This window comes from Lynx canadensis, chromosome C2 (genome assembly GCF_007474595.2).
Source record: "Lynx canadensis isolate LIC74 chromosome C2, mLynCan4.pri.v2, whole genome shotgun sequence".
Taxonomy (NCBI): domain Eukaryota; kingdom Metazoa; phylum Chordata; class Mammalia; order Carnivora; family Felidae; genus Lynx; species Lynx canadensis.
This window is the reverse complement of record NC_044311.2, coordinates 91,816,717-91,834,733: the sequence shown is the minus strand read 5'-3', so window position 1 is coordinate 91,834,733 and position 18,017 is coordinate 91,816,717. Positions and strand designations below refer to the sequence as shown.

The following is an 18,017-nucleotide window of genomic DNA, read 5'->3' as shown; positions in this document are numbered from 1 at the left end:
TGCACAGATGTTGTTGAACAAACTCAACAATGCAAATCCTAGAATAAATACTAGGAACACAGGTTTCAGATACTCTTAGATGAAACACAATTTTAAAAACTGAGAGGCACCTGGGTTGCTCAGCTGGTTAAGCATCCGACTTTGGCTCAGGTCCTGATCTCACAGTTCGTGAGTTCAAGCCCTGCGTCGGGCTCTGTGCTGACACTCAGAGCCTGGAGCCTGCTTCAGATTCTGTGTTTCCCTCTCTCTCTGTCCCTCCCCCTGCTTGCCCTCTGTCTCTCAAAAATACATAAACGTTAAAAAAATTTTTTTGAATTAAAAATAAAACTACCGATATAAAGTTTCTTATAAATTCATTTTATTTCAACAGCAAAAAAGTCAGTTATACACCTCTGACTGATTATAAACGATAATGTCTTCAGCATGGGTATTCTCACCATGCCACAAACACAGAAAGAGGCAGTAGGAGATGGATACAGGGGTGTCTTCTTTCTCTGGCAGTATTATATTAAACTGTAGTATAAACATCTGATTTTACAGAACAGGATGCCTCTTGAAGAGGTGTAGCTTATTTTATAATACCTAAGTATTGCAAACACATTCATTGAATGAACTGGGGAAGGAAAAGAAAGAAGAAACACCATTTCATGAAAATCCATTCCTAGACTGCACCCATATCGAGTCTACCTCTTTATAGAGTTCAGAATTTATTAGCCAATGCTGCATAGAAATACAGCTCCACTAGTCTTAAGTTGATATTGGAGAAAAATCACCAGAATGCCTAAGCATGGGGGTATATAAGAAACCAAATCCCCATCTGCCAATGGTTCCTGCTGGTGTCTACATCACAAGTGTCTGCATCCTGGACAGAGCTGAAAATGCCCCAGAGACAGCGGTCATTGAGCCATCATGCTCAACCAGACAGATGAGGACCCAAAGTGCTAAGTGTATGTTTCAGTCATGTGTTCTGAACCTGATTAGAGCCACACAGAACTATAAAAGGCAACTTCATACATTCTCTTTGAGAATAAATATAATTGTTAAACTTGGTATTTTGCCTCAAAAAAGTTTTTTTTATGCTATAGAGAATAAACTCTGATATACATTTTGAAACTCTCACTAAAATTACTATCCCAAGTCCATCAAGATTTGAAAGTTGGTTTTCCTGAAATAGGTGAAAGGGTAAGTTGTACCTACACCAGGCTTCCCCAGAGGACTGAGCCATACAATTACACATCAAAGTCCTTCAGCTCTCCCCAGCTCGCACCTATTTTCACTTTCACTTTCAGTTTCACAGAAAGTTTTATGGCATTTTCCATTTCATTCTTGACAATCTGAGCTACCTACAAAGAAAAAAAAAAAAAAAAGAGGTTAACAAACTCTTCTCCCAATCAAAGAATGTTTCCCAACCCACCCACTGAGACGATAAGCCAGACTAGAGCTCTTCACCTCATGGTGCTTAAAACTCAAAATCCAAAAAGAGCCAGCCATCCCAAACTGGTCTGCATTGAAGAGCAGGGCTCTATCAGTTTCTTTGGGAATGCTAAGTTTTTAAACCCTCATGGCAGAGCTCCAAACTCTCATCTAACTTCTCCCAAAGAAAAACAGCCCTGCATCAAAAGTTTCTTTTAAAAGGAGTATGAAGGGCACCTGGTGGCTCAGTCAGTTGAGCATCTGACTCTTGATTTCAGCTCAGGTCATGGTCCCAGGGTCGTGGGATGGATCCCTGAGTCGAGCTCTGCGTTAAGCATGGAGCTTGCTTAAGATTCATTCTCTCTCTCCCTCCCTCTCTCTCTCCCTCTCTCACACACATACTCTCTCTCAAATTAAATAAATAAAAATAAATAGGAGTATGAAACCGAGCACTCTTAGCTCTTTCTCAGCCCTTTAGGACTCAACATTTATATAGCTATATATATAGTCCCATCCTGGGACTAAGGAAGGATTCCAGAAATCTCATGCATCTTAACCTGATCTACAGCGTCTTAGCATTCTATGAAATGGACACAAACACTGCAAAAATACCTGAACAACATCCTCTTCTGCCACTTCATATAAGAGCTCATCATGGAGTTGAAGGATGAAGAAGCCTCCTCTGATTGGACAGAACATCCCTTGCAGTTTTCTTTTTGGTAACAATCCTGTGCCACGAAGAAAGGGATAAAACTGATCAGTGTGTCACTGTACCATAAAAGAATCATTTTTTAGGGATTTTGAGAAACTCTGGGAATTTTTAATCAAGAGATTAAAACACATGAGATTTAGAACTACTAGGAAAATATCTACTTGCTGACTGCTGACCTATCAGGTAAACTCAAATCTCCATCAACTTCCTCCCATAAAGGAGGAATCTAACAGTCAGTAAATGGAGTTTGAAGAACTCTGCTCCAAATGCCATCTAATTTATTTCTTATAAAACAACCTACATCTTCACTTTCCATGGCACCCTCAGTACCAACTCTGGTAATAGCACCAGAGTAGTATGGGCCCTGATCCATGCTCCAGGAAAGTGAACTGGTATTGTCATTAGGCAGTGTATTATAAGAAGAACATTTGCTGCCACATTTTTATGGCCAGAAGTGTCACTGTGGTAGAACTGGTGCTTTCCCAACTGGACCAAACACTGTAGACAAGTAATTCTAAACCTAGGGTTCAGATGAGGACTTCAGAGACTGTATGAATCCCTTGAAGTTATATGTAAGAGTCTATACCTGTACATTTTTCTGTGGAGATGATCTTTCAGTAGACTCTCAAAAGAACCTGTAACTCCACTATATCAGACTCAGTTACTATTTCCTAACAAGCTGAGCCTGGTGGTACAAATAATGTCCCAGTGATCACTAAGATAAGGTCCCACAATAATACCTTTAGAGTAACTGCCTTTAATCATTTGCCCATAGCTCACAGCAGTCCTTCCTTTCTGCCACCCCAATTTCCTACTGATCCTTCTAGGCAGCACAAACACTATCTTCCTCATATCTCATGCTTCTCTCAGAGAGGATTCTTCAGCTGTCACTGTCTGCAGCCCAAGTTTTCTCACAGGTGGCTCTTAGAGGGTAAGAGAACAAAGGTAGATGAGGCTGTGGCAAGATGCTTCCATATCAGGGCTGCAAGGCTGTGCATCTAACTGAAATCTGCTCTGCCCCACCGGCCCCACTTATCTCACATCACTGGTTGTCAGGATGCTTTTCTGCTTTCCAGTCACCATACCTTCCTTCTCTTGATTTCTCCTAGTTATTTGGCTTCTGACTCTGAATGCTATGATCTCCCTGTTCCTGGTGTGGTCTGCTTCCTCAGGTTCAGCTCCCTTTGATCTCACTAACCTACCACTACTTTTAACCCAGCATGGCATCAGGATGTATCCTCAGTGACATACCCACATTGCTTTCCACCCACTCTAAAGGCTGTTGTTCTTGTCTATATCCTCATTCAGATACTGCATCACTCTGCTGCGAAGAGTTACAGAAATATTTCAGTCAGGAATCATATCTTCCCTTCTCTTCTTTAGAGTTTAAATGTAAAGAGGTTGATAACTTTTACTCCCAAATCCTCTAAAGCACATAGAACAGTGTTATTCCCTAAATAAGTTTGATCATATATTCTCTCTATAAAGACAGAATGTGTGTGTGGTGTGTGTGTGCAGTATGTGTGCACATTGACTCCCACACACAAAATGTTGAACGAGTAGCCTTAGATATATGGGGGAGAGAGAAGACATTAAAATTAACAATCCGCATTTGGTGGGCAAGTCTTCATATCTGTGTATTTTTTGTATGTAGAAATGAACATCTTTATTATCTGTGTAACTGACTATATTATTCTCTATAACATATTTATATGTCTCTCCTAGAAACAGCAAATTCCATCCTCAACAGCTGATCTCACATTTTCTGCCCCATCTCCAATAGAACTGATTCTTCTGCTTTATGCCCAAAACCTTAACTTCTTCCCAGGAAAATTTAAAACTTGGCTGCAGTCATGGTTTGGTAATCTCAATCACACTGAAATGGCATTTAAAGCAAAAGTATGGACATGGGACAAACAGAGAAAGGAATCTACTTGTTAGAACAAGAAATAATCTATCCAAGCAACAAGGAGAGAACTTAGTAAAATAAGAACAAGAAGAGACAACAATACTGGCAAAGAAATGTTGTGATAAGGAAGTCAGCTCAGAATATATTCCCAGACTTGAGAGAGTACATGGAAGGTGATGAATTGGAAAATCAACATATTCTTAAGGTGTTATCTAAGGACAAGAGGATCCCTAAGACACCTTCAAAGTATCTGCAAAGCCAAAACTATTTTCATAATAACACTCAGGTTATTTTCCTTTTCCAGCCTCCTTCTCTCATAAGTACAACAAAGGGACCAGTTATCCTGGATTTACTACTAAAAGTCCCATATCCTAGGAAACCCATCCGTCTCCCACAAACTGGGACATTATCACCCAAGACTATAGAGGGTTTTCTAGAGGTTACAGGGCAGGTGAGATTGCAACAAATCCAAATGTCTGAATCCAATGCAGAAATCCAAATGTCTTCTCTTAGGCCAGACATTAAAGAGACTTGCAGAAACGTAAATATCACCAATTTTCTTTTGTTCTAAAACATGTAGTTGTTTCTATGAAAATATATTACTTATGCTAACATGTAGTGAGTTTATTATTTGTTATTATTTTTAAACATTAATATATGTTTTTGAATTTCCTGTTTAAATTTCTAATATGGTAAATATTACTATATATAACCTACATAAAGTTCTTTGGGACCCTTAGTAATTCTAAGAGTGTAAAAAACATCATGAGATCAAAATGTATGAAAAATGCTAAGAATTAATATATAAAAATACTTCCCTTTGTCTTTTCTGATACCGTTAATCTTAATGTTACAGCAGGGTCCTCGTTTGTGGACAAACCTGTTCTGTCGCTTTGGAGCATACCCTCCCGATGACCATGGGATTTGAAGGTTGAGTGCAAGGTCTCTAATTGCTTCTGAATGTTAACTGTGGCTATTTTGACGATATCAGCTGCTGAACCTTGGACTGTTGTGTTGATGGCCTGACGCTCAGCCTATGAAAAACAGTAACAATAACAGGTGCTCCATTAGATATACCAACATTGTTTCATACCTGCTTTTAGTGTCCACAGATCAGTGCTCACATCTGTAACCAGACTGGAAATCTAGACCAAGATGTGACCCAAGACATCAACTATTAAACTGCATCTTAAGAATAGCAACTAGAATGATCCAGGGCTCTAGATTCTGGGCTATCATCCCCATGAGAACAGACTAAACAGAAGAAGGTCAGATGGCTTCAGTTTAGAAATCTTCAACACTCAGAATCAAAAACTGCATTACACTTAAAATGTATTTAGCAACTCAAAATTATTTTATAAACATATATCATCAATGTTCTAGCTGTTCATTCTAAAAGACCTATTCCTTGAAAAGTAACTCCTCTTAATCTTAAACAGATATAAGTAGAATACATTCTTTGTGATGTGAGTTAGAATGTTCCAAACACATTCCCCATATCAGTGGTTTGTTGGTCCTATGTAGGGTTTGGCCCCAGCAGGTCAGGAACCCTCTGGTATGAATCAGAGCTTTTTAATGAGCTGCTGGAGCTAATCATTAGCTGCTAGTAAAAATGCAGACCCTAGATTCCTAGATATTAAGTTAGAACTTACCCAAAACTCTTGCTACCACAGCTGCTAAAAGTGATGATCCTAAGGCAGCAGGGATGGACTTCTGGTTTAATATCCAAAGTAGAACCTATCCATGAATACCATGCCTACTGTCCCAAAAGGTCTCAGAAAGTGGGAAGGGTCTACACACTGGACGGATCTATGTAACTTGAGATGTATTCTCTAGTTCCCTGTTACCTGGACTACAACCAACTCCTAGTATAGTAAATACCTATTAAAGAGATAGACTTTTTTTAAAATGTTTATTCATTTTTGAGAGAGAGCATGAGTAGGGGAGGGCCAGACAGAGGGGGCAACAGAGGATCTGAAGCAGGTTCTGAGCTGACAGCAGCAAGACCAATTCAGGGCTTGACCTCATGAGCCACGAGATCATGACCTGAGCCGAAATCAGATGCTCAACCAATTGAGCCACCCAGGTGTCCCTAAACATTTTTTTAAATTATTTTTTCATCAGATGCTGACAAATCCACTCTAAACCCATTCAGTTGTCATTGCTTTAAGAATGATTAAATTTCAGAGTTCTACTGACTCCTCTCCTCTGTGTAGTGGACTGTGTTATTGTTGCTATTACTTGCTGCCCCACCCAATGCCATATAATTTCAAGTGTTGTTCACTCTAAACTGTTGACCTTGATTTATTTTGCTGAATGAAATGTGACTAAAATTGACATAAGCCCCATCTAAGAAGTTTTAAGAGCTACCCAACATTGTCACACACACACACAAAAAGGCTTATCCCAGAGACCTTTCCTTCATTCTGAATTCCAGAATGAAGAAAATATGGAGTAAAGCCATAGTCAACCAAGAGCTTAAGTCTAGTGTGAATTAAAAATAAAGCTTCTTATTATAAGCCATTGAAATTTTTGGGTGGTTTTTACTGTGACATAAGCAAGCATAAAAATAAAACTAAGATATATAATTCATTCTCATGATATTATACTTCCCTGATTCTCTTCTAAAATAAAAAAAAAACTTGGCAGTCTTCGGCTTTATGTCTTACAATCTCAGTCACCTCATGACCAAGGTTTTCTCATGTACATAAAAAATATAGGTTTCTGGTAATAGGAGATTAGTCCACTAGGACAAACCCTCCCACTGATAACAACCAGAAAAGCTGCATGGAGAACACCTCTTTGAATCAGATGATTAAAAAGGAAATGAAAAATTATAGAACCTAGAGAGCTAAGAGAGAAAGAAAACCCTGGCGTTGGAGGCCACCATTTCTCTCAGGGACATCAACAGTTTCCAGAAGAGGCAGCTGAAAGAATCTTTGAGCAGAGCTTAATGGTTTTGAGGGGTCTGGGGAACAAACAAGGGTCATGAAGTAGGAGGGCTAGTAAACCATCAACTTGCCACTTCAAAACTAACATCCTAAGAAAAAGATAAATTAGAAATAGTCTGGTCTTAACATCCTTGCTTCAAATCATTTCTATTCCTGAAATTAGATCAAAGTAACCCTATATTGTTGGTCATTCTAATCTCCTGCCAAAAGCAAATATAAATCTTCTGAATAAAGGTAACATTATCATACAAGCTTCAAATTACACCCACAGTCATTCATAAACAACATTTGACACTCAATAAAAAGTCACCAGGACAAAAGGAGTTGAGACAACATAACTATTTTTGTAGAAAACTAAGAAAAACAAAGGGCAATAGGAACAGACTACAGGGATACAAGTTCAAGACTTTAATTATACTATAAACTATTATCAAATTTATTAGACTATAAAGCAAAGTAAAATATATTCAAGAAAATAAAAGATGAAATTGAATATTTCAGCAAAAAGTCAAATACCATAAAATAAGAGCAGAATGGAAACTCTATAACTGAAAAATAAAAATAACAGAACTTACTACAGCTTTGAAGTATTATCTTGAAATCTGGGATTGTGAAACTTCCAGCTTGGTTCTTCTTTTGCAAGATTGCTTTAGCTATGTGGGGTCTTTTGTGGTTCCACACAAATTTTAGGATTATTTAGATCTGTGAAAAATGTTGTTAATATTTTGACAGGGATTGCATTGATCTGTAGATTGCTTTGAGTCATATGGACATTTTAACAATACCTGTTCTTACAATCCATGAGCATGAAATATCTTTCCATTTGTTTGTGTCATCTTCAATTTCTTTCATCAACATTTTATAATTTTCAGAGTAAAGGTCTTTCAACTCCTTGGTTTAGTTTATTTTTAGGTATTTTATTATTTTTAGTGTAGTTGTAAATGGGATTATTTCCTTAATTTCTCTTTGTGTTACTTCATTGTTAGTGTATTGAAATGCAACAGATTGCTGTAAATTAGTTTTGTATCTTGTGACTTCACTGAATTCATTTAACAGTGCCAGTACTTTTTTGGTGGAGTCTTTATAGTTTTCTATATACAGTATCATGTGATCTGCAAATAAGTTTTACTTCTTCCTTACCAATTTGGATGACTTTTATTCCTTTTTCTTGTCTGATTGCTGTGGCTAAGACTTCTAGTACTATGTTGAATAAAAGCGGTGAGAGTGGGCATCCTTGTTTTGTTCCTAATCTTAGAGGAAAAGTTCTCAGTTTTTCACCATTGAGTATGATGATAGCTGTGGGTTTTTTCCACACATGGCTTTTATTATGCTGAGGTAAGTTCCCTCTAAATCCACTTTGTTGACAGTTTTTATTATGAATTGATGTTGCATTTTGTCAAAAAGACAAGAACAAGCATTGCTGAGAATGTGGAAAAAAAGGAATCCTCATGCACTGTTGGTGGGAATGCAAAATCGTGCAGCCACTGTGGAAAAGAGTATGGAGATTCCTCAAAACAACTAAAAATTGAACTACCATATAATCCAGTAATTCCACTACTGGGTATTTACCAAATGAAAACAAAAAACACTAATTCAAAAAGATGTATGGACCCTTATGTTTATTGCAGGATTATTTACAATAGCCGACATATGGAAGCAATCCAAGTGTCCATCCATAGTTGAATGGATAAAGAAGATGTGGTAATGTATACAATAGAATATCACTTAGCCATAAAAAAGAAGAATGAAATCTTGCCATTTGCAACAACATAGATGGACCTAGAGGGTATAATACAAGGTGAAATAAGTGAATCAGAGAAAGAGAAATACTGTATGATTTTACCCTTATGTGGAATTTAAGAAACAAAACAAAGAAAAATCAGAACAAACTGGTGGTTGCCGGGGGCGGAGGGGAGGGTGTGAGGATGAAATACATAAAGGGGATTAAGAGTACACTTAGGTTGATGAGCACTGAGAAATGCATAGAATTGTTGAATCATTATATCATACACCTGAGACTAATATAATACTATATATTAATTATACTCCAACTAAAAAAAAAAAAATCAATCTGAGCCAGGAAAAAAAAAAAAAAACAACACAGAACTTAAAGCACTTAAATAGTACCTTCCCTGTAGTTGGGTGTGTGTGTATGGAAGGGTGGGGGGAGGGGGATGGTATTGATGTGGAGGGAGGATAAAGAAGCCTTATGGAGTTGTGGACAAGTTCTATATCACTTTGAATAGAAAAGCTTAATAGTTGGGTTCAATAGCAAATTGAAAATCAGTAAATTGAAAGATAAGTTTGAAGAAAAAATCCAGAATTTAGCATGATGAAATATAAACATGGAAAGAGCCAAACAGAGGAAATGAAACATGAGGAATTTTTAAAAAAGGTTTAAAATTTTTATAATAGGAGTCCCAGAAAGAGAGGAGAGAATGTAATGAAGCAATAATTAAAGAAGAAATGACTAAAAATCTTCTAAAATCAACAAAAGATATCAAGCCACAGATTGAAAAAGTCCTAACACTCTTAATGGATCAATCAAACACACATATCCACAGAGAAACATGTAAATTAAAAACACACACGCAATTTAGGTTTATCACAGAAAATCTACTGTAAACCAGACAGAAAGAAAAATATTGTATGGAAATCAACCTAGAGAAGAAAGGCATATTACATCAAAGACAGTTAGACCAGGGCTGAGCAAATTACAGCCTGCAGGCCAAATGTGGCCTAGCTTCTATTTCTGTAAATAAAGTTTTATTGGAACACAACCACACAGTCACCCATTTATGTATTGTCTATGACTGTATTTGCACTACAAGAGCAGAAGTGAGCAGGTATGACAGAACCTCTATGCCCTGCACGCAAATATATAAGGGAGCTTACTTTATCTGACAAAGGCACTAATAAACCTAAAGGAAAGTTCTACATAGCAGTGAATGTTTAAAATTCCCCTCTGAGATCAGAAAAGAGGTAAAGATGCTCACTATCACTACTTGTATTCAACACTGTCCTGGCTTATAAGTCAAACAAAAGTAATAAAAGGAACAAAGTTTAGAAAAGTAGTTATAAAAACTACTTTGCAGATAATAATTGGGAAGATAGAGTTTCTAAAAGTATCTACAGATAAATTATTAGAATTAGTAATTACAATATTTGCAAGGCTTCTAGACAAAAGAACAACAATAAAAACAACTATTTCTATGTACCAGCAACAAAGGCTTAGAAAATGTAAAAAAGGAAGGAAAAGAGCAAAAATAGATACAACTTGCAACAGCATCAAAAAGTTTCAAATACCTAGATAAATCTAATTCCCCAAAATTATACATTGAGAGAATTTAAAAACTACAGACCTAAATAAATGGACAGATATATCATGTTCATGGGCTGGAAAACTGAAGTGTATAAATATATCCATCAAGCTCATCTTGATCTATGAACTCGAGGCAATCTCAAAAAAATCCCAACAGGATTTTGTGTTTATATAGAAATTTACAAGCTGCTTGTGTAAGTTATATGGAAATGCAGACAACCAAGAAAAGGCAAAGCTGCATCATTAAGACGGTGTGGCACTGTCCAAAGGATGAACAAATACAACAGACAAAAATAATGTGTCCAAAAACAGACACATCCATATATAGAAATTTCATCTGTGGCAAAGGTGGCACTGAAGAACAGTACGGGGAAAGCTCCATTTTTCCAATAAATAGTTAGGGACAACTGTATATCCTTGAGGTGAGGGGAGATGGAAGACCTTGACCCTCAGTCTCTCATAATACATCAAAACCAATTTCTGGTTGATTGTAGATATAAGTGTATATGGCAAAACCAAAAATTCCTAGCGAAAATTATCTTGACTTTGGGGTAGTGAAAGCTTTCTTAAACAGATCAAGGAAAGCACTATAATAATATAAAAGACTGATAAGTCCATGTAACCAAAGGGCTCATATCTGGAATATATAAAGGACTCTCATAAATCAGTTAAAAGAGAGACAACTCAAAACAAATAAACAAACAAAGACAAAAGATTTAAACAGACCCTCCACAAAAGAAGACATCCAAATAGCCATAAACAAAAAAGGAGCTAAACATCATTAGTCATCAGAAAAAGGCAAAGTGAAAGCACAATGAGGTACCATTACACAGTTACCAGAATAGCTAAAATTAAAAAGACCAATGATATCAACCAAGGCAAGAATGTAGATAAACAGAGCTGGTGGCAACGTTAATGGGGATAACTGCTCTGTAAAACTGTTAGGCAGTATATACTAAAGTATAAATGTGTTTAATCTATGACTCACCAGTTCCACTCTAAAAGTAATGAAATTAGGTACATATGTTCACCAAAAGACATATGTGAGAATGTTCATAGCAGCTTTATTAATGATAGGCAAAACCTGGAAAGAGTTCAAATGTCTGCCAATGGAGAAATGAAATGTTAGAATGGATAAACTGTTGGTATGTTTCTACTATATCAGCTAAATAAAGACATGAACTATAGCTGCACATGAAACTCATGAATCTCACAGACCTATATTTGAATGAAAAAAGTCAGATCCAAGAGTACATATGGTACAATTACATTTAAATAAAAATCAAGTTCATACAAAACTAACCTGTAGTTTTATGTGTGTGCTGGGGTGGGAGGTGGATAGTACTGATTTGGAGGGAATAAAGAAGCCTTCTAGGGTGTTGGAAAAGTTCCATATCATGACAGGACGGTGGTTATATGGGTATAAACATGTTAAACTTTACATGTTAAGATTTGTACCCTTTACTACACATGTTATTTCTCAATTAAAATTTATTTTTTTTTAATTTTTTTTTCAACGTTTATTTATTTTTGGGACAGAGAGAGACAGAGCATGAACGGGTAGGGGCAGAGAGAGAGGGAGACACAGAATCAGAAACAGGCTCCAGGCTCTGAGCCATCAGCCCAGAGCCTGACGCGGGGCTCGAACTCAGGGACCGCGAGATCGTGACCTGGCTGAAGTCGGACGCTTAACCGACTGCGCCACCCAGGCGCCCCTCTCAATTAAAATTTAAAGGCTAATCCAAATTATTACGCTCTCCTCATCTAAAGTTACTAGTAAGAATGAAAAGGCAAGATACAGTGTGGAAGAGACTATTTTCCCAACATGTAATCAGTATGTCTTTCCTACATATAAGAAAAAGACAACTCAACAACAACAACAACAACAACAACAAAAAGAATGAAAAAGAAGACTTGAAAAACCACTTTTCCAAGAAAGAATTAAGTAATGGCTAATAAATATTTGTTAAGTTACTTACCTCATTAGTATTCAAGGAAATGCAAAGTAAAACTACAAGATACTACCTTAAACACAACAGAATAGCTAAAATTATATCACCTTAATAGCAAATGTTGGCAAGAACACAGAGCAGTGAGAACTTGCACACACTTCTGAAAGGAGGACAGATTGCTGCAACCACCATCAAAAACAATTTGGCTTTATCTACTAAAGTTGAAGATAAGCAGCAATTCTAAGACTAGTTCTTTACCAAACATAAATGGAAAAATATGTGTACCAAGAACCTTGGACAAGAATTTTCAAATCAGCAGTATCCATAATAACTCCAAACTGGAAACCTAAATTCCCATCAATGGAAAAATGGATAAACTGTGGTATAATCATAAAGATACTATCATAAAGTAAAACAGCTACCTTTATGTAAGACGACATGAATGACTCACCTATGCAGTTTTGAGTGAAAGAAGCTATAGGCAGAAGAATACATACATATGATGTACATAGAGATCAAAAATATATAAAACTATAGGGCTAGATTATGATAGTGATTATTTCTGGGAGGCAGTGGGTAGTGAGTAGGAGTCATCAAGGGACCTTCTAAGGTGCTGACAATATTCTATTTGACTTGAGTGGTAGTTACACAGGTGTAGTTCTGTGATAATTTACTAAAATTTACATTTGTTTCCTGTACTTTCTCTATGTATATTTTTCAAAACAATAAAATTTTAAACAAAAAGTGAAGCCAAACCAAAGCAAACCAAAAATTAAATCTGGTTATATCTATTCGTAATTCTGAGTGTTGGAATTTTCTTTTTTCTCAGCAACAACATAATGAATCAGAACTTTAACTCCTAAGGATTTGGCATGTAAAGTCTTACCCTCACATCTTTAGGTACAAAAATATTAGTTTTCAAAAACTTGTATGGTTGATTTACATCAATAAATCTATCTGCCATTTTTAATCATGTAAATCCCAAGAAATATAACTCCTGTTAGATCAAGTCTAAAATTTTCAGCCTGCCATTAAAGCCTTCCACTAGCTGGCTCCATCTGACCAGTAGAAAATTATCTACTCCTAAGGGACAACTCATTTAGAGAGATGGTAAAAGCCTGATAAATATTTGATGTCTGTGTATATGGTAGGCTACAGAGTGAAGAAGTAACAAAAAGCCATCTATTCTTCTACGGTCCTTAAGAACATTAGTGCTCTGAAGGTTTCTAGCTCCAGACAGAAGTCTAGCACTGTGGGGGGGCTGGGTATTTTCATTACATACAATGTATAGTGGGCACTGACATGCAGAAGTATTGGAGAAGATAAAATATAACCAGTTGAAATAGGAAGATGTGGACTATAATAGAAATTTAAATGTTCAGATGCATAGAATACTTCTGTGGGTCCCAAAGATTTAAGAGACTTTAAATCATAATTTTAGTAAATACCATCAATAAATATTTTAAATGGTGTTAAAAATAGCCTTTTTCAATATTTTGAAATCCTAATAACTTTGGGTGAGCCAGTGTTATTAAAATAAATAAACAAGGGGAGCCTGGGTGGCTCAATCGGTTAAGTGTCTAACTTAATTTCTGCTCAGGGCATGATGGGGCTTCCCGCTAGGCATGGAACCTGCTTAAGATTCAATCTCTCCCTCTCCCTCTGCCTCTTCACTGCATGTGTGCATGTGTGCTATCACTCTCTCTCTCTCAAAAAAAATAAAAAAATAAACAAGTAGAATGAGCCAAAAATGAATGAACCACAATTTAATGATGGGCTAATCTGAAAAAATCGGAAATTTTGTGTGATATGACAAATTGGTATACAATATCTGAAACAAAGAACAATTAGCAAATGTAAGAATTACATTTATAATTTATTAGCAAAACTAAAAAAATAACTGGCTTACTGAAACAGAACGTCTTTAAAGTTTTTGAAGTATTATTAAGTGAACTCATATTTACATTGGTCTGTAAGGACTACATTCAGCAAATACTGGCATGTGCCATTATTTCAAAGTCCTTAGTGAAACAGAAGATCCAATTAATAGGCTACTGATTCCTAAAAGGAAAATTAGCAGTGTTTAGTCTTGGTTGAAAAGTGTATGTCATTAAAATATTAAGTTAAAAATCCAGAGAAATCTCAACATACGTGAGCTTTATGATAAGGGTTGTTGTCGTTGATTCCTGGTAAATATCTACGTCTTCCCAAAATGGTCTGAACAAATCCATCTCTTTTACAATTCTTCACTGTCTCTCTCATGAAATGATTAATCCCTACAAAGAAAATACAAAAATAATTATAATCAAAGTCCATTCTTAATCTCATTCACTAACTTCAATATAATGAAATATACCAAAACCCCACCATGATTCTTAACACTATATCACATCATCAAATCTTTGCATATAAACTTTCATTCACTTTTTGTAGACTCAGAAAGTTAGGAACAAAATGACTTTAGAACTCACATAATCAAGAAACCCAAAGCAGGAGGCATCACAATCCCAGATTTCAAGCTATACTACAAAACTGTAATCATCAAGACAGTATGGTACTGGAACAAGAACAGACACTCAGATCAATGGAACAGAATAGAGAACCCAGCAATGGACTCACAAACGTATGGCCAACTAATCTTTGACAAAGCAGGAAAGAATATCCAATGGAATAAAGACAGTCTCTTCAGCAAGTGGTGCTGGGAAAACGGGACAGCGACATGCAGAATGATCCTGGACCACTTTCTTAAACCAGACAAAAAAATAAACTCAAAACGGATGTAAGACCTAAATGTAAAACAGGAAGCCATCAAAATCCTCAAGGAGAAATCAGGCAAAAACCTCTTTGATCTTGGCCACAGGAATTTCTTACTCAACATGTCTCCAGAGGCAAGGGAAACAAAAGCAAAGATGAACTACTGGGACCCCATCAAAATAAAAAGCTTCTGCACAGCGAAGGAAACAATCAGCAAAACTAAAACACAACCAGCAGAATGGGAGAAGATATTTGCAAATGACATATCAGATAAAGGGTTAGTATCCAAAATCTACAAAGAACTTATCAAACTCAACACCCAAAAAACAAATAATCCAGTGAAGAAATGGGCAAAAGACATGAATAGACACTTCTCCAAAGAAGACATCCAGATGGCCAATTGACACATGAAAAAATGCTCAATATCACTCATCATCAGGGAAATACAAATCAAAACCACAATGAGATACCACTTCACACCTCTCAGAATGGCTAACATTAACAACTCAGGCAACAACAGGTGTTAGCGAGGATGCGGAGAAAGAGGATCTCTTCTGCATTGCTGGTGGGAATGCAAGCTGGTGCAGCCACTCTGGAAAACAGTATGGAGGTTTCCCCAAAAAACTAAAAATAGAAGTACCTTACAACCCAGCAATTGTACTACTAGGCATTTATCCAAGGGATACAGGTGTGCAGTTTTGCAGGGACACATGCACCCCCATGTTTATAGCAGTACTATCAATAATAGCCAAAGTATGGAAAGAGCCCAAATGTCCATTGATGGATTAATGGATAAAGAAAATGTGGTATTATATACAATGGAGTATTACTTGGCAATCAAAAAGAATGAAATCTTGCCATTTGCAACTATGTGGATGGAACTGCAGGGTATTATGCTAAGTGAAATTAGTCAGAGAAAGACAAAAATCATATGACTTCACTCATATGAGGACTTTAAGAGACAAAACAGATGAACATAAGGGAAGGGAAACAAAAAAAAAACAGGGAGGGGGACAAAACAGAAGAGACTCTTAACTATGGAGAACAAACTGAGGGTTACTAGAGGAGTTGTTGGGGGGGGGGGGGGGCTAAATGGTAAGGGGCATTAAGGAATCTACTCCTGAAATCATTGTTGCACTATATGCTAATTTGGATGTAAATTTTTAAAAAATAAATAATTAAATTAAAAAAAAAAAGAACTAACATAATCAGGGCACCTGGGTGGCTCAATTGGTTAAGGATTTGACTCTTGATTTCAGCTCAGGTCATGAGCTCACCATTCGTGAGTTTGAGCCCTACATTGGGCTCTGCGCTGACAGCACAAGCCTGCTTGGTATTCTCCCTCTCTCCCTCTCTCTTTGCCCTTCCCCCACGCTTGCTCACTGTCTCAAAATAAATAAACATTAAAAAAAAAAAAAGAAAGAAATGACATAATCTAACTCTATCACCAACAAAAAATATGAAACCAAACTCCAGAACAGAGCAGGTACTAAAACCTAGGATCTTAAGACTATTCTATGCTACTTTTCATCAGCTTCTTCTGCTCTTTCTGGTTGTGTTAATCAATCCTCTTTTACTGTTTGGTCTTATCACTTCCAGGCTTAAAACATTCTAATAGCTCCTTGTTAGCATCTAAGCTACAATCAAAATAGGACCTAAATGAAATTAATACAAGAATAATAAAAACTTCATTAGGAATATATACGACTCACTTCTTACAATTTAAAAAAATATGTACGGTGTACTTTTCAAACACATTCATATTCCCTATACCAGGATTCATCCTCTGCTATATAGGCTCATTATTACATCTTACAGATCTCCAGATTGAATTTGTTGATCCAGGTAGGCCAACTGTTCATTCCTATTTCTGAGCTAGAGAGGTCTTCTCTCCTCAACATCCTTTCTCCGTGCTATTTAAAACATAATCAGGTATACAGACTGTGCTGATATATCTTTATTCATACATGCAATCTCTGCTTTCTCACAGCTCTGCTTATCCTAAATAATTAACATTAATGTCTCCTAACTAAAACCCCTCATCTGAAGATTTCTGCTGTGTGGCTGGTACAGGAGAGACATTTGAGGGGATTGTGGGTGAAAGGAAGGGATAAAATCCTGCCAAGTGAAGCTGTTGGTGATATTTGACCACCAGCATAAGAATTTCAGAAAGCAGTAAGGCTCTCCCCTTTTCCTCTTTAAGAATTACTATGGTATTGTTGAGTGAAGAGCAAAAAAAAGGATAAGACTGAAGACACTGCACCTGTACAAATTCTCTTAACTGACTCCTGTCAGAGGCTCTCAAACATTCAGAGATGGAAAGAACTACTTAAAAAAAAAAAAAAACAAGCAAAGGGGAAAAAAAGAGAGAGGCAAGTCAAGAAGCAGACACTTAGCTATAGAGAACAAACTGATGGTTACCAGAGGGTAGGTGAATGTAGGGATGGGTTAAATAGGTGATAGGGATTAAGGAGTGCACTTGCCATGATGAGCACAGGGTGATGTATGGAAGTGTTGAATCACTGTACTGTACACCTAAAATTAATCTAACACTATGTGTTAGCCAACTGAAATTTAAATAAAAATTTTAAAAAATCAATTTTGAGGTACAGTTTATATACAGTAGAAGGAACCCACTTAATTTTTAAAATTTGTATATTAATTTTATTTCATTTTATTTTATTTTAATTTACATCCAAGTTAGTCAGCATATAGTGCAACAATGATTTCAGGAGTAGAATCCAGCGATTCATCACCTACATATAACACCCAGTGCTCATCCCAACAAGTGTCCTCCTTAATGCCCTTGTCCATTTAGCACACCCCCGCAACCCAAAACCCCTCCAACAACCCTCAGTTTGTTCTCTGTATTTAAGAGTCTCTTATGTTTTGTCCCTCTCCCTGTTTTTATATTATTTTTGCTTCTCTTCCAGATATGCTTCTCTTCCAGATATGTTCATCTGTTTTGTATCTTAAATTCCACATATGAGTGAAGTCATATTTG

General features: G+C 36.6%; 1 protein-coding gene across 1 annotated transcript in view; it reads right to left on the bottom strand.

The window, feature by feature from the left end:
- Positions 1-383: 383 nt before the first annotated feature.
- POLQ (DNA polymerase theta) overlaps positions 384-18,017 on the bottom strand; it is a 126,431-nt gene continuing 108,797 nt past the window's right edge. Inside the window, exons 27-30 of the mRNA XM_030330387.1 lie at positions 14,411-14,535; positions 4,915-5,068; positions 2,026-2,141; positions 384-1,343 (exon numbers count right to left, since the gene is read on the bottom strand). Coding sequence (XP_030186247.1) covers positions 1,230-1,343; positions 2,026-2,141; positions 4,915-5,068; positions 14,411-14,535 — 509 coding nt within the window. The 3' untranslated portion in view covers positions 384-1,229. The remainder of the gene's footprint in view (positions 1,344-2,025; positions 2,142-4,914; positions 5,069-14,410; positions 14,536-18,017) is intronic.